The sequence below is a fragment of the Lampetra planeri genome, chromosome 46 (genome assembly GCF_965212315.1).
Source record: "Lampetra planeri chromosome 46, kcLamPlan1.2.h2, whole genome shotgun sequence".
Taxonomy (NCBI): Eukaryota; Metazoa; Chordata; class Hyperoartia; order Petromyzontiformes; family Petromyzontidae; genus Lampetra; species Lampetra planeri.
In genome coordinates, this window is record NC_136152.1 from 940,388 (window position 1) to 962,471 (window position 22,084).

Sequence of the window (22,084 nt, forward strand, 5' to 3'; positions counted from 1 at the left end):
GTGTGGCTTGCCGCACACCCACACGCAGGAGTGGGGGCACGGTGGCCTTGCGGTCGCAATCGCCGATGATCAAGATTTGGTGCCAGCGCCGAAATTGTAACGGCGAGAAAAGCGCGCGAGCGAGCGTTGACGTCCGCGCGTTTTTTTTTGGCTCGAGCGTCGCCCGTGGCCAAACCTCCCCGGCGGTGCGCCCCGGGCCCGTCGGGTCTCAAGCCGAGCAGAACGCCGAGCATGGATCGTGCTTGGATGGGGCGGCCGCCGTGCACCAAGCAGGGTTCTCGTAGTTGGGCTCCTTGGGGCGACGTGCTGGGCGGCAAGAGGGCAGTGCGGCAAGAGCCGTCCTTGCGCCCTAGTTCTACGCTGCCTTGTCTACGCTCCCTCGCCTTCACCCAAACCCGCGCTGACCGGCGTGGCGAAGTATGGTCGAGTCTCCCCCCACGCCTCCCAAAACCCCCCGCGACCCACGACCCCGCGCAAACGTGGGAAAGCCGTCGTCCAGCAGTGGATTGAGGGTAGTGGACGTGACGAGAGAGGAAGCGCGGGATGCAAGCAAATGGAGAAAGAGGATCGGGAGCTGCTGACCCTATCAAAGAGAAATTGACTTTTTGGCTTTTTAGAATGGAGTCTCCAGGCGTCTTCCAAAGTCTATGGGTCTCTATTCCAGTCTATGGGTCACATGGCTCATGTAAAGTGTATCCCACCGAGTCTTAGGGTTGATATGCAAGTCTTTGGACCTTGTGTTGAGCCAATTCAGCGGAAATTTTGCACTACCAGAAGACCGTATGGTTGACGGGATGTGTAAATATATATTTTGTTCTGCGAAGGGACGGGTAATGGTTGAAGGAGAGCATGTTTCTGCTTACTTATTGAGGTATATTCTCCAGGACTGCTCGAATGATTATTTTGTTCCTTTGCGTGCAGCTCAGGAAATGTATTTCAGGCGAACTTAGGGGATGTGGGTGTCGAGCGGCAAGGTGGAGTGGTTGTAGCGCAGGGAGGCGGCGGCGGCGGTGGTGGTGGTGGAGGCAGTTGTGGTGGTGGTGGTGGAGGCAGTTGTGGTGGTGGTAGAGGCGGTTGTAGTGGCGACGGCTGCGGTGGTGGTTGTCGTTGCGCAGGGAGGTGGTGGTGGTGGTCATAGCGCAGGGAGGCAGCGGCGGTGGTGGAGGCGGTTGTGGTAGCAGCGGCAGTGGTGGTCGTAGTCCAGGGAGGTGGTGGTTGTGGTGGTGGAGGCGGTTGTGGTGGTGGAGGCGGTTGTGATGGTCGTAGCGCGGCGGTTGTGGATTTTTTTTTGACCAAACATGGGCGGAGATCGCTCCCTCGGGGCTCCAGGCTAATGCAGGAAGTGATTGCGTCACTGACGACGACGGGGGCACTCTGCGTTCTAGCTCGCTGCTTGCTCCCCGGGAAAAAAATCATCGGCCCCCTGCTCCCTCCCCTCCCTCCCACCCCTGCTGCTCCAAACCACAACCTCGAAGGGCACCTCCCCCCCCCCACTCCATTGGCAAATGCTGCTTGCACGAGTACACGCCGTGCAGGAAAATGGGGTCGTTGAGGGAGGTGGGGGGGGCAGCCGGTCAGGGTGGGGGTCATGTCTTGTCGAGAGTTTGCCGCCTGCATTGTGGCAGATTAAAGAAAAAAAAACAGTTTGGTTTCGGTGTCATTTAGAAAATATTTGCCGTGAATCTGTGACGTTGATTGTGCCGTATTGCGGCGCGTTGTTTGGTCGATGGTGTTGCGGTATGTGGCCTCGGTAGTGCACCTCGCCTGGCACAAAGTACCGTGGTGACGTCATCGCCACTGAGTGGTGAATGGCTGCTTGTTGTTGTTGTCGTTATTGTACTCGTGTGTAATGGGAAAGCAAACGTTACCCCCGCTACCACCGCAGTTGAGTGAATTCTCACTTTTTTTTAGCTGCTATGCCCGTCACGATTTAAGTCTTTTTTTTTTGTCTCGTTTTTACCGACTCATTCGGAGAGTTTCTTGTCGATCTGTCTCGTGTAACAGCTTCGCTTGCTCCATTGGTTTCGCTTAAACTCTGAACAATTCATTCTTACACGGCCATGTGCATCGTTCATGCCATGGGTGTGATGCGGTCACTTCACTATTATCCGAGGTAAAATGGGGGGGGGAGTGGCGAGGGATGACCCAGAAAAAAAAATTATGGACGGTGGAAAATGCACGTACATTTGTAGACTTCGCTGTCCGTTTGATTCCCGACCGACGTGTAGGTGATGTTTATGGATGTTGAATTTCTTTTGCACTGTACGTAGCCAGCCGTGCTAATCGGAGGTGCGGGGAAGGACAACAAACTAAAACACAAAATGCGTGGGCACTCGGGTCACCCATCCTCAACGAGTGAGGAGCAGCTAATTAAACCCCTGTGCACTTCCAAGATGTTTTTTCTGCCAGCGCCGATAATTAATCCAGGGCACGGATAAACCGCTCACGGGTTATCGGGAGAGCGAGCAGAATTGTGAACATCAACTCTCGGGAAACAAGAGGCGGCCGGGCGTGGTGCTGGCAACACCGTTCCATCGTGTGCCGTGCCACCCTTAATGGGTGCTGCTCGCTATAACAGCACTTGTCTTAGAGGTCTGTTTAGGCTATACGGGGGACCTTTGTGCTTTTTTCAGGGTCCTCCTGGCTCCCAGCATTCCCCTCACCCACAGCCCCCACCAGGGCCTGGAATGATGGGTCCGCATGCACAGGTACGTGAACGCGCGCACACACACACACACTCGGGTAGTATTACGCGTACGGCTGCAATGACTGACTAATTAAATAATCGATTCGCCTATAGAATGTGGCTTCCATGCTATGAATTAAACTTTGCAATTAGTTTGCATTTTATTTGTGGAAACTGAAGCAATGTCTATTCGTGTGTTTAATCGCGGGTTTTAATTTCTTCCCCGATTTAAAAGTGCTTGGCCTTTCCCAAAGAAGTGCATTGTGGTCCTCTTCACCATCAATGTAAATTTTAACCAGGTGTGACGGAGTGGCATTTCTTAATTTTCTCGTCCCACTTTCCCACCCGCCCTGCCACAATGTTCATTGCATGACAATGTCGTGAATGGACAATTAAAGACAAGCCACAGAAGTGTGATTGTGGCCATGCAACTCCAACTATGGACCATATATCAGTCTGCGCTACTTCAACAGAGAATAGCAAAACTGCACTAACTCTCTCCTGAAGCCGCCAGCTCGTCGTGGCGAGTAGACCTCGACGTTGGCATTTGGCTCCTGAAAATATTGCCACGCATGATTGGAACCGCGTGACATTGAAACCGACGTTTCAAATTTGGCCCAATTAAGCGCGGAACCATATTTTGCGTGATGGGCGTCTTTTTGGTTCGGTCGTTGGTGAACGGGCAGAGACTGTTGACTCGCGACACGGAAAAATTTGGTTTGACCATGGGCAGCTGAAACCCCGGTTCAAACCCAGGATCTCATCGGTGCCAACTCGGCGCTCTGACATCCAAGCCCCACGGCCACCTCGATTAATCGACAATGAAAGAATAATCTGTATAATCGATGAATCGTGCCGGCACTAGTTGGGCTGAGTGCGGGTGGGGGGGGGACGTGGAGCTGATGGGGATGCTGTCCGCTTGCTATGTCTCTTCCGCTGCAGGCGTTCATGTCTCCACGCTTCCCCGGGGGCCCACGGGGACCTCACCGCATGCCCGGACAGGTGACGCACCGCGACAGCACCCCACGGCGCTACCACACAACCACAGCACAGACACGCAGCCACAGTGCCGTGTTGCACGTACAACCGCAATGCACACAGCCACACACCATGCGACCACACAACCATGACACGACTACGCACACGAGGGAGCCACACACAACACAGCACAACCACGCACACGGCACACGGCACAAATTGCACACACACACACACATGGCAGGATCTCACACACATGGCACACACACACGGCACAACCACACATAAAATGCAATACACGGAGCAATACATTGACAACATTACACAAGCCGCACAACACACCAATCAAATTCGCACGCACACATCCATATGAAACCACACACACATCCATATGAAACCACACACACACCACACATACCACACACTCCACGAACACCCCACACACACACCACACATACACCCCAAGCACACCACGCACGCCACAATCCTCCCGCTTGCGTCTCATGCACCGCGCTTGTCACCGAGGGTGGTGCTGCCCCTGTTTGACGGTAGTCCCTCGTGTGGCCGCTCTCTGCTGCGTCTGTGTTTGCCTCGCTCCGCTCAGGGCATGGGTGGAATGCCGGGGCCACAGCCGCTCATGCCCAGCACCATGGACCCGACTCGCCAGCCCGGTGAGTTTCCCCGCCCCGTGACTAAGCATACGGATGTAACCTCATGGTCTCATTTATTTGTTGCGCTAACTTTGTTGTTTTTCAGATTTTTGTTTTCTTACTTTTGCTTGTTCAGTTTTTTTTCTTTTTCTTGGTAGCAGTAGTGGTTTTCATTTGCTTGGTAGTGGCTGTATATTGGGGTTTGGTCCTTATATGTAATTAATGTACAGCATTATGGGATGCTATTAGCATCAGTGACCCAATTATAAAATATCAGTATTGTTATTATTGCTACGTATTAAAGCAGCTGAGTGGTGAAATCACTTAGAACTGAATCTGTAATCGTTGCCCTTGGCCATACAAAATCTCATCACCATAAACCCTACAATCAACTCCACATCTCCTATTAGCATGGTTGGCTACGTACGGTGCGAATAAATTCAACATGCATGCAGTCACAATACGATGTGGATTTACATGTGACCGTCATCTCAAGACATTGGACTTGGCCGATGTTATCTCCATTCATTCATCCATTCGAGGCGCATGCTCGATTTTCACGACTGCTGCCCTCCCTCCCCCCCCCCCATACGTGTTGTGGGAGCAGGGCATGCTGGGATGGGCCCTATCCAGAGGATGACTCCTCCGCGGGGGATGGCGCCCATGGGACCTCAGGTGATGCAACAGCGCCGGCGATTGGTTTCCATTGTTGCTTTGAAGTAACTCGACAGTTTTCTTTCATCATCGCGCTCTTCGTGCGCTGCCACTTTAATTGCCACCAATGAAAGTAAAATCTCAGAAAGCCATTGGCCAATCGATCGAGATCAGAATATGCTTTCCCACCTGATGATGGACGCTTGTGTTGCGCCCGAAACGTCGTGATTTATTTGATTTCATTTTCTACCTACGTGACTTTACCGAAAGAACTAAAGAGTATGGGTTCTTGCAGTCACGAAAGCTTCGAATCAAGATGGAATATTTCAATTCGAGCTCTTTTTTTTTTATCTAAAAGATTCCATTGTTGCCCGCACTCGCGTTGAATCGAGTTGCAGCGAGAGGCGTGTGGAGCGTCGCCGCTAAAGACCCCCTCGCCCCATCTCGTTTTACACAACTTCTATGAATTGCCAGAACTCTCGGTTCGACGAGGACGGACACACGTGTGTGTGTGTATCCGTTAGTGGGGAGCGGTAGTGTTCTGGTTAGTGCGTTGCGCTACGAACCCAGCGGACCGAGTTAATCTACAGGGGGATTTTTGTTTTGTACTCGCTGGGGGTGTGATGATTCGCTCTCCCCCCCCATCCTGCTGGTGATTTGATGGATTGTCGCGATCGAGGACCGCAATTGCGATTATTATTTTGGTTTCGTTTTTTTTCCGCCTCCCTGGTATCGTGAACATTTTTCCTCTCAATTCTCATGCTTCTGCACACCTCCTTACCATAATTATGCGGATCATATTTTTAACACTGCGTGCAATTTGCATAAATGTTCAAACTATATATATTGATCGATGAATCGATAAACAAAGGCATCATTACACCCCCTAGCATTGATCTCTAGGTTAGCCCCGTCACCTATGACTGCAGGAAAATACCCCCCCCCCCCCCAATAAAGAATTGCATTCAATTTGGTTCTGCACTTGATTTAGGACAAATGGCAACTCTTGATAAAAAAAAATCGCAGTATGCCCATCGCGCGACGAACGTTACTCTCCATGGCAAAGCAGGTGGCAAAGTGCAGCCCCCTCTACGATGTGAAGCAGAGGTCACGGGAAGGGATCTCGGCGGTAGCTCTGTGAGATCTGCTTCCGTGGGTGCCGTTCTCTGTAAATACGAAGGGGGGTTGCACTGAGAGAGGTTTTCGCAGACCTTTTGTCTCATCACATGGCACCGCCAGCGTAATGCTGGGGAAAGAAATAATTGACTGAATCTGTATTATTTTAATGCTTGATTACTCCACCTAGGTTTGAACTCTAGGCTGTATAATTTGTTCTGTAGGTAAGATCCCAGCATTGGTTTGGTTCATCTTCACTGTAGGAATCTCAGTGTGTGGGTGAGAGCTGTTGGGTTGGTATTTGCATTCTGGAACAAGTGGCGGTGTTCCAATCGGAGGAGCTGGGTTGGGGGGGGTGGGGTTCGTGCCCTCTGTGGGCCCTGTCATGAACGATGGCGCAATCATTTACCCCATGGACAGCCTCACTGAGTCTCAAGACTCTTTTTTCAGGAGGGTCCTGCTTCAGCGCGATGTTTGCCCAATTCCTTTAATGAGTGTTTGGCGTGCGGGAGGAACCCGGAGAAAACCCACCAGCACCACCACCACCACCATCCATACGCGGGGGTGACACTCAGCACGGCCATCTCCTGGCCACCTCGCAGCCCCACGCCTACAACACCTGGCAAGACCTGGTGGTCACCCATCCAAGTACTAACCAACCTTAACCCTGCTTAGCTTCTGCGCTCCGACGCACAGTAAGGTGATTTGGTTGTCGCTAAAACGTGCGTCCTGGTGTGTGTCCTCGTGTGTGTCCGTGCAGGCAGAACCGTGGTTCCCCATGCAAAGCTACGGGGGAGGAGTGCGGCCCCCGCACACTCCGCTAGGGGGCCCCGCGATGCCTGGAGTCAGCATGTAAGGCCGATGCACCCCCCCCCCACCAGCCCCCCCTTCCCCCAACTGCACCCCATTCCCCCTACCCCCACACCTCCCCCCTCCTCCTTCCCCCCAACACCCCCCTCCTTCCCCTCACCCCCCCCACCTTCCCCCCCTTCTCCCCACCCTTCCCCCCCCCATCCCCCACATTCACGCTGCTCCGCGCACTTACGGGTGTACGGCCGCGTTATCCGTAAATACGCGACGTCTGCTTAAACGCCAACAACAAACTTGCATTTTACGTCGCGTCCACGACGTAGCAAGCGTCTCGTAGCACGCTGGTGTTTTAGCCTAAGGGACCCACCGATGGCAGCTGTCCCTTCGGGCAATAGTGCACGTGAAAGATCCCGTGACATTATTAGAAACGGAGTAGGATTCGTGTTGACGGCGTCACGGTCGAAATCTGCCAAATTTGATCAATCGCTCGCCAATTACTTAATTGGGTGAAACTGCTTGGATCCATTGCTCTCTATTGACGGACTAATTGCCCAATTGCTGGCCGGTAGCTGCTTCAAACCTTGTGGCACGCGGGGACAGCTGCGACGTGATATAATTTGTCGTAAGTGTACATTGCATTTTTATTGCACTGTGTATATTGCGCTTTGCTGTACTCCCCAGTGCGAATAAAAGACTCAATTAAAAGTTCTTCCACTGCAGTTCACTCGACATGAGGCTGCCAACGAGCCTTCTTAACGGTTGTGGCGTTACATCCTGCCATGTTTTATGATGCAACCCAAGCCGCGCATGAATAATTAAATAACCGAATGAACTGCGGAAACTGTGATGTCATGCAACCGCCATTTTGCCAACTTCAGTTGGAAAGCGTTTAGCAGAGTGGGCTACATCCCTATAACTGTTATGTAATTTGTGTTTGTTTCCTAAATACTTCCGCAATATATATTTTATATTCTTTTTTTGTTGAACAGCCGTGATTATGATTGTGACATTACAGTACTGTAGTCAAGTGTGTTTTGTGTAACCAGGGTGAGAACTCAAGTGACCAGGAATAGAGGAGTCAGTGACCGGGGTGGGGGGGGGTGGTCACCTCAATGACCAAAGGAAAAACTAAGTTCGGCAATGAGGCGTCGTGACCTCGTATCGTACGAAAACCGTACTTTCGTATCACGCTGATCTTAGTTTAAATGTGGTGTTGTCACGTGACTGGCATGTCTTTAATTAGTCCGTAGAACTTTTGGCACAGCGCTATTTTAACGGGTATAGCGCGAGTTTATTTACAACTTTAATCTCAAGTTTTCTTAGAACCTTTTTGTTCAGACAATAAAAAAAATTTTTTATTATAATAATCAACATATCAAAGAATTCCGCATTACGGGCGGATACAGTTATCTTCATCGTATCGTATATCATCGCAGGGTGACGGCGCAGTGGCAACGCTCGTGCCTCACAGCAGGAAGAGCCTGGGTTACATTTCTGACTCTGCTGCCTCCCCTTGCTCTGCATGGGTTTCCTCCGGTGGTCTCTCATTGCTAAAAAAACGCACACGCACAATGTCACTGGTTTCCTGCAAATTACTCGATTTGGATTACATGCACAGCAGCAACGGCAGCAGCAACAACAACAATCGCCCCACAACCCTTTCCCACCCCTCGTGAAAAAGAGTTGAGACTCGGTGAGACCTTTTGCTGGGTGCACAAGCGGCTAATATAATAATACCAAATGACAATCGCCGTATATATATATTGCGGTGAACGGCGCCGGTTGTGGTCGCGTTTGGTAATCCTCCGTCCCCCTCCCCCGTGTTCCTTCGCAGGGGGCCCGGCGGTGGACGTCCATGGCCTAACGCCTCCAACCCAAACTCGGTGGGTCCCTCCCGGCCCGCGTCGAAATTTCACAGCCGTCTTTGCGCGTCTGTCGCCACACCTTGGGCCTCGTGCCGGCGGCCGTTTGCGTCGCACCGTTTGCCCGTTGTCGTCTCCCACCGCAGTGGTTCTCAACCGGCAATGTCCCCAGGGGGTGTACACAAAGCGATTTATAATCCGCGGGAGTCATTGGTGTGTGTAATGACGTGTGAATCTGCCAATATAAAATAACTGCGATAAAATGTAAATCCGCATGGCAACCTCGGACTATATTGAAGACCTTAACTCATTGATCGTCAACAATGTGGGTTTCCAAGAGTAACCAGCGAGCGCGAACGAATTGCGTCGCGCAATGCAGAGCGTCCGTTTTTATTATTCGCTTGCGGTTACTTAGTCTAACCTCACAAAACGAACAAATGGTTAACATATTGATGTTCATTATTCGTACATTTATTTCTCAGAACCATGTTGGGTCAGGCAAGGGGGTGGTACTACTGGGTTGAAAATAAATTCAACAAGGGGGGAAGGTGCAGTCGCCAACAAAGGTTGAGAACCACTGCTCTATCGGACCCGGGGTGGGTGCTAGGTGACGTGGTAGCTCGTGTGTATCTTTTAAAAAATATTGCTGCGTTTGCTCTATTTTGTGGTGGGGGTGTGGGGGTGGGGGTCATGATAAATCTCTCTTGAAGATAATGAGATAATTATTTGAACGGAATTTTTTTTCAAGTTGTTTTGCCATTACGGAATTTGCCGTGGATAACACCGGGGGCAGATTGATTTCCGATAAAAATCAGCACTGAAGGCCTTTGCCGGCCAAGGCGATGATGTCATGCCCGTGCTTGCGTGATGTCATCCCGTTCGTGCGGCTCGGGACGTAACGTTGCCATCGCTAATTGAACACTTCCCGAGGATGAAACGCGATGTTGGTGGGGAAGCATCACAGCATCTGTGCCATGCGTGTGACTTTTGTAATTAAATTAGCGATGCGTTGGCGAGATTCGCACCACCCTAGGCCGCGTGTCATGGTCCCGCCCGACACGGCCGCCAGCTGTGGTGTGTCGGTGCCGTCCAACGTTTACCGAGTGAACGGATGCCCTCAGCCCGGGCCGCACGGGGGGGGGGGGTTTGGGGGCCGTGAGCGGCCTGGCACTGTTACGCCCTGTGACCATGTGATCAGCTGTTCTCTCTCCATTTTGCACTGAAGCTTTTCCATCTGTGTTCCTCTTCCCTCCGATGTTATTCCGTCCGTGCCTCTTTGCGTCTCTCTCGCTCGGCCGAGCCCCATCACCGAGTCGCTCGGCGTCTCCTCCGTTTGTTATTTCCTGTCTCACCTTCTTCTTCCCTCTCCCGCCCGCCCCCTCCCTCCCCACCCACGCCCCCACCTGTCCTTTTTCTTGTAGGCTCCCTTTTCAGCTTCTTCTCCCGGAAGCTACGGGGTATGTGTTCCACGTCTCCGCGAGCCATTCGACATCCATGCGCGCGCCTCGCTCCCCTCCTCCGCAGTTCGTGCTTGCTTGCTCACGCGGCCGTCCTCGTGCGCCAACTTGCTCGTGTCCGCGTGTGCCCCCGCACGTGTGTGTGTGCGCGTATTTGCTTGTGCTGCTTGTGCTGCTTGTGCTGCCCGCCTTCGTGTGTGCGTGTCGGTGTCCGTGTCTTCCGCCGTTCATGTGCGTGTCTCTTTGCCCGTCTCGTGGGGTTAACGATGCCTGCTCTTGTTGTGTGTGCGCGTGTGTGTGCGCGCATGTGGGCATCTCCCATAGGGTGCCCCTGGTAGTGGCGGTCCTCCCGGAACCCCGATCATGCCCAGCCCAGGAGGTAACTATCGCACGGTGTCTCTGCCCCTCCCCCTCTTTACCACGACACTGCAGCAGAAAACACGCCCCCTACTAAATAAGCACAAATGCCATGAGCAAGCAGCACCTATGAAGGCCAGCACGGCACACGAGGGGGTGGTGTTGCCGGAACCATTTGTGGCTGCCGTTGTTTTCCCCAGTGCTGGCATTTGCATGCGGCACCAGGTACTCATTTAAGATCGAGTCGACCGAGGGTAATCCCAGGACCCCTTCAGATACTCGCCACTGAAGTTGGCCTTGAGCCGGAATCGAACTCGGGTGGCTGGGTCCGTAGTTCATTGCGCTCACCGCTCCTGCTGGCACACAAACTGCCGAGTGTGCCAGCTGAGCTTGAGTGCGATTATGGGTTCAGGTTAATCTGTGTCACATGGGGAAAAATCAGAGGCTGAATATTAAACAGCCTAATAATAAACAGACGTTCATTGATAGTGTTGTTTATTTTCTACTTGTTAAAACGGCTATCTCTATAGTTAAACACAGTTGCTGAGCACAAGCTCGGAGGCCCAAAACGTCAAACGGCCGGCAACAAACAGCACTCCAATATCAGTTGTGATGTACAATAGTTTATTGAATTGAGCAGACTTATCGTTTAAGAGTTTTGGAAAATGGATCAAGGGAGGTATTTGGAAAGTTGAGCAGTGCGAGGGAAGAAGCAGAAAGAGAAGCATTGTGACCTGCAGTGTGGTGGGTGGGTGGGTGGGTGTTGTTACCTGCAGTGTGGTGGGTGGGTGAGTGTTGTGACCTGCAGTGTGGTGGGTGAGGGGGTGGGTGGGTGTTGTGATTTGCAGTGTGGTGGGAGGGTGAGTGTTGTTACCTGCAGTGTGGTGGGTGGGTGAATTGGTGAATGGGTGGGTGTTCTGGCCTACAATGTGGTGAGTGGGTGGGTGGATGTTGTGACATGCAGTGTGGTGAATGGGTGGGTGGGTGTTGTGACCTGCAGTGTGGTAAGTGGGTGGGTGGGTGAGTGAGTGCGTGACTTAGGTGAGTTAGTGTGACCTGCCGTGCAGTAGTTGAACACCGTGTGCAGGATGAAATTAAACGGTCAGGGTCTGGTCGACCAAATCCTCAACATGGATGGAGTAGTTAACGAATTTCAGTTCACAGGAACGGTAACCGTGGTAGTAGCAATAGAAGAGTGACAGGGAAGCGACTGGCCGCCAGTGAGTGAGCGAGCGATTGGAGTGGATCAGTGAGTGCTGGACCATCGGTCGCCCCGGCCGGACCGCAGTGCAGTTAGGTAGTAACTGAGCGCTCCACCCCAGATATCCTTTAAGCGTCACACTCCCCCCTAGTTTTAGATTAAATAAAAACCATTACTGACGTTCAGTTTACTTCCAGTAGAGGGGGTGGAAGAATCCCGTGGGAGTCACGTGGGTGTCTTGTCACCCCCATGTGCAGGTTCCCCCGGTGGCCCCCACCCTGCCCAGGTGCTCGCCGGACACCGCCTCTCACAAGGTGAGCGAGCGTCGGGCTGCAGCGAGCACCATTACCCAAACGTCCCTTCTACCTTAGAGCAGCCAGATACTCGTTTTTCCACTCGGCAAACCAAACCGCGCGACGCCAGCCTCTCGCGGGACATCCGAATCTGGTTCGGGGTGCCAAGCAGGGCCACGGACGTTGGGGCTCGCGACGCGTCCGTAGCGTGCGATGGCGGCATGGCTCTCGATCGCCGCCGCGGCGGCGGCATCGCCGCGGTCGACGTCTACGTGCGTCACGGCTCGGTTCCTGCAGTGGAAAAACCAACCTAGCTCCTGAAGCCGTGCCGGGAGGGCTCGGCACGGCCCCTGGTGTAGCTCCTCGGGAGGAGCGTTGTTTTTTTTCCACTGCGTAGAAACCGAGCCGTACTGCCGACGTTGCATGCAATGAATGCGTCAAGAACCCCGCGCCTCTGGCCCAGCTTTGGCCACAAGCCAGATACAGATACCTTTCTAGGCCAGCGAATCGCAGTTTGGTTTTGGCTTGGTCAATTGCCTTCGTAAAACCACCCATGCGGTGTCCGTCCTGGTTCGGCCTCGTGTGCGTGCCAGTGGATTAAGGGTATGACAGGGCAGGCAGATAGACTCAGCGTTATTTATAGTCAAGAATATTGTACCCCCTTGGAGGCCAAACCAATCATGTGAGCAAGCTGGATTTAGGAAAGGTTTTTCTACCATCGACCACGTCGCTAGTGTGCAGGGTCACTGCAGTGTTACCGCACGTCAGCTTGGCTGGAGTCGCTGCCACGACTGCCCGTTGCGTCGCAGATGTTGACTTGTGATGTCCTGACTGTGCCGGGGGCTGTTGTCTTTGTTGCTCTAGACTCGACCGGCTCCAATGAGAACATGTACACCATGATGACCCCAGTGCCTCCCGGAGCGAACCGGCCAAACGTGAGTGATCCCAGGGTGCCAACAACCTGACTCGGCAACACCCTGACTCGCCAACAGCCTGACTAGTCAACACCCTGACTCGTCAACACTCCGACTTACCAACTCCCTGACTTGCCAACACCCTGACTCGCCAACACCCTGACTTGCCAACACCCTGACTAGTCAACACCCTGACTCGCCAACACCCTGACTAGTCAACACCCTGATTCACCAACATCCCGATTGGCTAAACACCCCGACTAACCAATAACCTAACTCGCCAACACACCCGATTAATCAACAGCCTGACTCGTTAGAACCCTGACTAATCAACAGCCTGACTCGTTAGAACCCTGACTCGCCCACACCCTGGCTCGTCAACACCTTGACTAACCAACACCATGGTTAGCCAATACCCTGACTCGGCAATATCACCAACAGTCTGACTTGACACACACACATCAGGTGTCCAATATGAGTGGAACGATACATCAACCCTTCAATTAATATTGGTTGTGAAGCTCATGATACATGCGTTCAGTTGCGTGTGTAGGAATCGATGTTTTTTTATTGATATACGTTTCATGTAATGGGTTAACGTCACCTCCTCTAGCCACTAGAGGCTGTGACATTCTCCACGGTTTTAAACACAATATCTATTACTGCTGTTGTTTTTGTTTAGAATTTGTATTTTTTTCCCATTTTCATCGCGATTGCGCTGTTGGAATCGCGTCATAAGACAAAGAATCCATCCGCAACTGTCACGGAGCACTGCGATGACCCCTCTGTGTTTGAGAACGGCTCAGAGAAGTGGATATCGCAGGACTACTACTGAGATCCCTTCAAGTGACCTCTGGACGGACACACATCTGGGGGCAGCACTTTCCTACCCGTCCAACTGCAGATTAACATCGTCACATGACAGTCAAACCGATGTATCTTATTCTCAGAGTTGGAATTGAGGCAAATTTAGTCCGGCGGAAGATTTCTCACGACGGTTGGAATTTTTTTTCGCAGTCATTGGTTGCCGGGCTCAGACCATAGACTCGCTTCACCGGGTAACTTATTCTAACCACAGACGGCTGCCTGGATTCGAACCAAGGGTTCCAGTGGTGCCGGCTTTAACCCTCTGACCTCCGAGCCACCCGGTCAACCTCCCAAGATGAATTGGTGAATTAAATTGCGACCATGAATAGTGCCAATTAATTAACTTGCGAGAAGGACAAATCATTAAACCCTCATGTCCCCAATGCGGTCTCAACAAAAGCAGACATGCCAGTTTTAATAACTCGTACTTGACAGATGGGGGCTTTGAAATCGCAAATTGAATATATGAGGATTTGATGTTTTACAATCTGTCAAGGTTAGTTTGGTGCCTTTTGGCTGGGCATTTTCTACATTTGAAGGACTACAATACACAATTTGGGAGAGTTGAGAGGTTAGGTTGTTGTTGAGGTTGGTGTTTTGAGTTTGGAGTAATGTCGATTGTTACTGCACAGGTCAGAGAAGCTGGAACAAAGCTGAAAATAAACACGTGGCCTTCCGTATTTAGGTCCAAGCGGTAGATGCTAGGATTTTCATGGCACTAGAAGATAAATAATTGGAAGTTTGTAACAGAATGCGGCATTAAAGCTTTGCAGGTACGTCTGTAGAAGTGATGTTTTCATGGGTGGGACACGTGCACAGGGTGGAGGTGGATGGAGTTAAGCAACTTGCAATTTTTGAACGGAGCTGTGGCAGGATAGCTCTGTCGATGTAATTGAGAAGAGGAGGAGGTTGTGATTGGGTGGGACACTGCGCGGGTGGAGGAGGGGCATGTGGTTACATTGAAGTGACACCCAGAGGGTGGTAGATGCCAGGTGGAGTTAACGTTGTCAGAGTGATCCTTGAAGGATTGGTCAACCGTTAACAAAAGGAAGGCCCACAAACGGGATGGTGGAATCCTGCAAGGCGACACCTTTCGATGGGTCGGGTGCTCACTCTGCAACAGCTAAGGGATCTAGCAAACGGAAGGAAGTGATTCCGCCTGGTGGTGGCATCAACGGCGCTGGCAGCGATGACCTCTTTTGACTTTTGTTTTTCACGATGTGTGAAAATAGAATTCACCGGCCACCCCCCCGCTCACGTTTTCCCTCTCATCTCACTCCATTCGCCTCCACACACTCTCCTACCTTTCCCACCTCTTCCCCTCTCATGTATATGAATTTATGTTAAATTTCTTTCGCACAGTACGTAGCCAACCGTGCTAATCGGAGGTGCGGGGGAAAGGCAACAAACTAAATACAACAAGCAACTAGATCTGTACTCGCCACGATGCACTCTCCTAACTCTTCAATCTCATCTCACTCTACTCCACCTGCACAATTCATATCTGGCACCCAAGGTCTCCTGTCGAAGCCCACAGTCGACCTTCGCTGAGTGGGAGGTCGCCCATTCTCCTCTGCTGCCCACACGGCCTGAACTCCCTTCCCCCAGCCATTCGTGCTGTCGATTCCCCCACCCATGTTCAAGATCCAGACTTTTAAGTCGTTTTTCCTCTGCCCGTGACGGACTGCCTCGCTTTCTATCCTTGAAAAATTCGACATGCCCCCACCGTTTTTGTTCCCAGCACGTTGAGTTGCGGTCGCACGTGTGGGCGCTTCGGAAATCCACCTTTGTCTTGTGTGATTGTATTGTTATTGCTTCCGCCTGAAGGTTTGAATGGCATGGCCTGTTGTGTTACAGTTCCCAATGGGACCTGGAGATGGCGGAATGGGCATGGAATCCCATATGAATGGATCTTTAGGTGCCTGTGACTGCTCTTGCGTATACAAACAAACGCACACACACGCACACGCACGCGCGTGCCTCTAGCCCTCCGACGCGTCTTCGGGTCGTGCCGCATGTTGTTGTTCGGCGCCACGTCCGATGTTTTCGCTCCACGTGCCGGGTGGGGTTGGGTGAGGGGGGGGATGGGGTGGGGGGGGAACTTCCTCGGGAGCCGAAAATTTTTTTCGGGACGTCCCGCCAAACGGCACGGCGGCACGACCCGAAAACACACCGGCAAACAGCGGATCAGCCGCGAAAAACCTGCGGAGCGCGCCGCAACACGCACGCTAACACGCACACACGCACGCGCGCACGTTTGGCACTCACGTAGAATGTTGTCCGCCCCCCTGAGATATATCGGTGCCTTTTATCTTGCGACGTTTATATTGCAGGGTCGGCAGATATGGATGGAATTGCCAAGGTAAGCTGCCCCCCGGGGTGCCTCTGCGTAGAGTCGTGGGGGCACACATGAGGAGTCGGGCCACGTGGACACTTTTGCTCCACTTTGGAATTCCCTCCTGTCGGCCCTTTTCCCAAACTTCTCTTATTTACCGAAATAAAACGCGTTCAACCCTTAGCTGTTAACGCTTTCACGAGTGTTGCTTGATGCCGGCCCCCTCTCTGCTTGGTGGTTTTCTGGCCGCCTGCTCAGCGACTTATGAAAAAAAAAAACAAGAACGTGTCGTGCGATTGTGATGATTGTCGTTTCGGTGGTAATCGCTTTGCAGTGGCGGGGGGGGGGGGGGGGGCGCTCCTTGTGATTTGAGCATGTTGCATGAAGAGTTGGCAAGGCAAGTCGGAGCACTGAGCCGGCACCGCTGAGAATCCTGGCTTCTAATGCAGGTTTCAGTCGGTGGTCTCGGCACGGTCACCAACGACTGCACACACACACAGACAATGAATTTGGCTCTATTCTAGCTCTTGAGAACATACACATTTTTATCGGTTTGACTGTCACGTGACGGAACACCATTGTCTGCGGCAGGGTGGGTAGGAATGTGCTGCACCCCCCTCCCAACCCCGTCCTCACCTCCTGTGGCTAAGAGGTCACTTGAAGAAGGCATCTCTCAGAGGTAGCTTTGCGATATCCCCATCCGCGGGCCATTCTCTGACGACAACACGGAGGGAATTCACCGCTGTGCGAGAGAGTTTCGGAACGGATCCTTAAGTCTCGCGGCCGCGATGCCGATAACGCGACCAGGACGAAGCTGGGGAAAACTTGCAGGTGTAAGCTTACGCACTAACCCCCCACCCCCTCCCCCCGTCTTGCGTGTGCGCGTTTGCGTGGGTGCGTGCGCGTGCGCGTTTGCAGAATTCCCCCAACAACATGAGCGGGGGAATGAGCAACGCCCCGGGGACCCCCCACGAGGATGACGAAATCCCAGGAGGCTTCCTCAACCCCTTCCCAGGCGACAGCGTAAGCTCCCCCTCCCCTCCTTACCAAGGGTACAATAAACCCTCGCTCCCCTCCTTACCAAGGGCACTGTAAGACCCCCGCCCCCCACCACCACCACTCCCTTACCAAGGGCACGGTAAGGTCCCCTCTCCTTGTCGGGGAAGTCTAAAAGAGCGATGTATTGATTCGTGAATTATAATCCACTCTTGTTGCTGAAGGACAGATGCGTCAAATCCTGAGTGCGAATCGACGATTGTTGTGACGGCGTCGTTGTTTCGTACGCGTCGCGTGCGTCATGGAGTCACGTGACTCTCGCTGCCACTAGAGGCCGCTCTAATTAGGAATTTACTTCGTCGTTGAATCGATCCGTCAGCCGCGGGCTTCGTAGGACCTCATCAGATCGTAGAGGGTAGGCAAATCGTTGCAGACCTACCTACCCATTGCTACTACCGGATGAAGGCCTCTGCCCACCAAGTTGCGTTTGACCATACTTCACCGTGCCGGGTTGGTGAAGGTGGCGGGGGCGGGGGGGTGGGAGGAGGTGACTTTCGGGCGCCGAGGACCAATTCAGACGTGGATTTCGCTTTTGGCTGGCCAGGAATCAAAGTTATTTCACCGGGTTCGTAGCGCGTCATTGGTAACTTTGCACAGGCGACGCATGGGAGCAGAATGCGATGGGTTACAAACAGTGACGATTCAATGGGTGGCGAATGCGCTGCCACCAGTGTCAGAAGACTCGATTTGACTCTTTGAATCGGTGCACGACTTCATTGCTTACTATATGTACATGCCAGAAAATACAGTCGATTTAACACGTAGGCTTTCGCGACCAATGCAGCGTTGGTGCACATTCGAGGGACTGTAAATGGGACAGGGGTTCTAGAGGGATTGTAGAGGTAAGTGCCACTGCGTCCATATTCAGCGTGTGTGGTGGGGAGGGTGACATGTTAAAGGGTCTTGCAGGGGTGGCCAAACTTATCGATCCTACGAGCTGCGCAACAAAGAGTGAGCGGGGCCTAGAACCACGAGACACGCATGGCCTTTCACGCCGTGGTTGTCCCTCGTGCCGGTCACGCTCTGTCGTCACGTGGTTCGGTCACATGATGTGGTCACGTACCAAGGTTGTCATGCCGGGGTGCTCAACGTCGGGGTGATCACGTCGGGGTGGTTACGTGAGATGGTTACGTGAGATGGCCACGCCGGGGTTGCCACGCCCGCCGGGGTGGTAACGCCAGGGGGGTCACGCCGGGATAGTCATGCCAGCGTTGTCATGCCGGAGTTGTCAACACGGGTTGGTCACCTGAGGTGGTCACGCCAGGGTGGTTAGGCGGCCGGTCCGCTCACGCTGGTTTGCTTTCGAATTTCGATATCTGCGGCGGCGCCCTAGGAATACTCCGTTGGTGAGTTCCTCGGGGTTGGCACCGGCTTCCGCAAGATTATTTTTTCTCCCACATTCAAGACAAAGTTTTGGAAAATAAAATCCTAGTCAAATTTACAAACGGGCATCATCCCTATCGCGAGCCGCGCTTGCACTGCCCGTGAGCTGGGTGCATCCCTGGGCCCACTGCAGTCGGGATATGCGAGCGTAGTGCTCACAAGCCACGAAGGAGAAGGACGAGAGTGCAGAGATGTGTGCATGTCGCTCCATACAAAGAGAACCCATGCCATGTGCCCACGCGGTTGGCAGTCGCGTCAGGCATAAACGTAGCTGAGAGTGGGTTTCGCATCGGCCTCGCGGAGGCTGCATGTGTTGTTACATTTTTTTGTTCTTCTTTTACCGTGTAGCACCTTACGCGCACACGCACCTTTGCAGCTTTGCTTGCGGCATCCCACCCTCATGTCAGACGACGTGCCGCCCCCCACGAGGGGCGTGCCGGCCATGTCGCGTGCACAGCCACTCTGCGTGTTCGTCCCCATGGTGGGCTGGTGACTGGGCTGCTCAATACTAACCCTGACATGCGTCCGTACGTTCACACATGTGCTTTCTCTGGGTGCCTTGCTCGCTGTCCTCCTCCTCCTCCTGGTCCTCCTTTTCCTCGTCCTCCTCATACTGTGCCGCCCCCCCCCACCCAACATCTGCCGTTTGCGGTGGTGGCGGCGTCTGTTCCAATGTGGTTCTTTGGCGGCTTTCGGCCCGCGGGTGTTGCGACATTCTGCCCCGGCTCTACTGCTGCGGCCGGGAGGGAGAGACGGTTGGGGCCGCCGCCGCCGCCACCGCGGCGTGCTGTGTCCGCGCTGTGCGGGTTTTGAGGCCCGGCAGTTTTCCGTGGGTCCGCTTGCGTTTTAGACGCTGCACGCGCTCCCACTGCATCACCGCTGCTACAGCTGCCGCCGCTGTCACTGCCTCCTCTCCCAGCCCTCCCACATGTAGGCCAGAGCAGCATCCTTCCGCTCTATACATACATACCCCTTTTTTCCACTGGCACATCCGAGCCGAGCCAGCGCAGGAGCTCTCGCGGTACCGCTGGTCTTCCACTGGCTGCAGGAAGCAAACTGCGCTACGCCGGCCTCGCGAGACATCCGAATCTGGTTCGGGGTCCAAGTAGAGCCACGGACGTGGGGCTCGCGATGCGTCCGTTGCGTGTTATGGCCGCGCAGCTCTCGATTGCGGCATCGCCGCCATCGTCTCCGTGCGTCTCGACTCAAACCGAGCCGCCACGCCGGCCGTGTGCCGACGTCGCGGCTCGGTTCCTGCAGCGGAAAAACCAACCCGGCCTCGGCGTGGCCCCGGCACGCTTCGGTTTTGCAGTGATAAAGCGGGAGATTGATTTGAGTCAAAATAGCCGTAAACGCCCCGTTCAAATAAGCAACCGGTCAGAATTTCTCTCCGTGGTGCCTTCGGGGTTGTTACCGCGCGCTGTCCGGCGCAGCCATTCGCTCCCACGCGGCGCCACGACGCGCTGCGCAACCCGAAAACACACGGAGAGAGAGAGAGAGAGATGGCCTGCGTAGAGCAACAACTTACGCAACCCCCCCCCCCGACCCCGACCCCTAAGGCAGTGGAAAGAGAGCGACCACCGCCCGCGGGACAATTTCCCAGAGGGCGAGATGTGGGAGGACTGACGACTAACCGGCTAGTCCAACGCCCCCCCTCCCTCCAAAAAGCCCGCTTCTGCGAGTTGCTGCTGCGATCGCCCCCCCCCCCTCCCCCTGCTAGCCACCCTCCCGCTCGCTCACCGGCCGGCGTGCATGCCTGACCCCCGGCGCCGAGACACCGTCACTGACCACGAGTCTCTCCCTTTGGTTTGTCCAGAACCTCTGAAGCGCCGCCGCACACCCCGAGTAAGTGCTGCATCCCCAGCGCTGGTTCTCCCACTCTCTTTATCTGCCGCGTCTGTCTGTGCTCTGTAATAAATGCCGCCTCCGCCGCAACGTCGCCCGGCCGACCGGCGACAGGAACGCGCTTCTTCCCCCACCCCGGTCGCGGCGGCCACCCACCCCCGCTGCCCGCCCCCCGCCTGGCTCTCCCCTCCGTGGATTGTGGGGGGGGGGGAGTTGTCGGTGTGGGCAGCGAGGGAGCGAGGGAGGGGATGCGATTGTGTGGCATGTGCCAGGCCTGTATTGAGCAGCATCAGCACCAGTTGTATTTGGAATTCGGATTTGGCCCAGTTCTCTGTACGCACGGATGTGTGGTTTGCTTATAGTACCTTGACATCTGGTGACATTTGGGTGTGTTGACTTACGGTGGTGGTATTAGTAGTAATTACAATTTGGTGTTTAATATTTAAGAATGTGCGCTGTGTTCGGGTTGTGTAAAATCGGCGACGTGCGTTTTAAACGGTGAGCACCGCGCTTGCGGTGGTGGTGGTGATGGTGTCTGCGTCGGATTTTAACCGCGCGCGACGGTGTTATACCCCTTTTTGCCGTGTGACACGTGCGTCCGTGTGTAATTCCAGTTCTCTCCGGGCATGCCGATGGGGGTGTGAGTGCACCCCCTGTGCAACAGCAGCCAGCCGGGGTCTCCCCAGAGCCTCCAGGACCCCCCTGTAACCAGCATGCGCGCTGTCGGGGGGTGGGTGGGGGGTGGGGGTGAGGGGGATCCTATCATAGTCCAGTAACAACACCCTACACGCACGCACACACCGGCGTGCATGCACACACACCACGCTGTGACGTCCCGCACAGCCACGCTTGTTCCCTCGCCGGACACGCGCACACCTCCCGACACACACACACCGGCTTCACGTACGCAGTACTACACACGCGCGACGTACACACCTCCCCGCAAGCTGGCTTAAGTGTACACAGACGTGCGCGGCCAGGCGAAATTGTTGTACATACCAAGAACTCTTTGTTTAAATGTGGTTTCAATAACGATGATGGTCCTCGATTTAAATGCCACTCTCCGGAGAGCTGCGTGTCGGGTGGGGGCTGCGGGTCCGCCCACGCGTCGTCCTGGACGCCCGGCCGATCAAGAATAAAGGAGGCCCGGTTCGTCTCATGGTTGTTGGTGGCGACGTGGTGGGGGGGCGGGAGGGGGGGGGAGGGGTTGGTGGTGGGGGACACGGGCTGGGGGGAGGGGGGATGTGTTGTGTTGCTCACGGGAGAAGCGTTGTTCCGTCTGTAGTTGGGAGTCGGTGTATTTCCACGGAGTGCATGTCCTGTGGTGGTGGGGGGATGTTTTAATTGAATCGCTCGCCGTACGCCGCCCTCCCCTTGTAGGGACGGGGTCTGCCCTCTATACTCGATGATAATAATAATAATAATCCACGGCGGTTTTGATAGCCCCACCGGTATTCGCTCCGCGAACGCAAATCAAGGAGGAGGGAAGTGTACGGCTCCATCGACGGCAGATTTCTCCTGTTTGGTCGCGAACTTAAAAGCTGAACGACATCAAATTTGGCAACTCACACGGTGCCTCCCCCCCCCCCCTCCCCGACACGTTACCCTGCCCCCCCCCCC

General features: G+C 54.0%; 1 protein-coding gene across 20 annotated transcripts in view; it reads left to right on the forward strand.

The window, feature by feature from the left end:
• Positions 1–21,648, forward strand: part of LOC144733279 (single-stranded DNA-binding protein 2-like) — a 33,376-nt gene extending 11,728 nt beyond the window's left edge. For 2 of the 20 annotated variants that reach the window (XM_078615092.1, XM_078615086.1), the window contains exons 6-19: positions 2,634–2,708; positions 3,629–3,688; positions 4,269–4,335; positions 4,922–4,989; positions 6,845–6,936; positions 8,729–8,777; positions 10,178–10,213; positions 10,538–10,592; positions 12,029–12,085; positions 12,929–12,999; positions 15,703–15,763; positions 16,179–16,207; positions 17,099–17,203; positions 21,079–21,648. In XM_078615092.1, coding sequence (XP_078471218.1) covers positions 2,634–2,708; positions 3,629–3,688; positions 4,269–4,335; positions 4,922–4,989; positions 6,845–6,936; positions 8,729–8,777; positions 10,178–10,213; positions 10,538–10,592; positions 12,029–12,085; positions 12,929–12,999; positions 15,703–15,763; positions 16,179–16,207; positions 17,099–17,203; positions 21,079–21,108 — 855 coding nt within the window. In that variant the 3' untranslated portion in view covers positions 21,109–21,648. Of the gene's footprint in view, positions 1–2,633; positions 2,709–3,628; positions 3,689–4,268; positions 4,336–4,921; positions 4,990–6,844; positions 6,937–8,728; positions 8,778–10,177; positions 10,214–10,537; positions 10,593–12,028; positions 12,086–12,928; positions 13,000–15,702; positions 15,764–16,178; positions 16,208–17,073; positions 17,204–20,435; positions 20,465–21,078 lie in introns of all 20 variants that reach the window. The other 18 variants (XM_078615090.1, XM_078615083.1, XM_078615099.1 and 15 more) reach the window with 14 other exon arrangements.
• Positions 21,649–22,084: the final 436 nt, after the last annotated feature.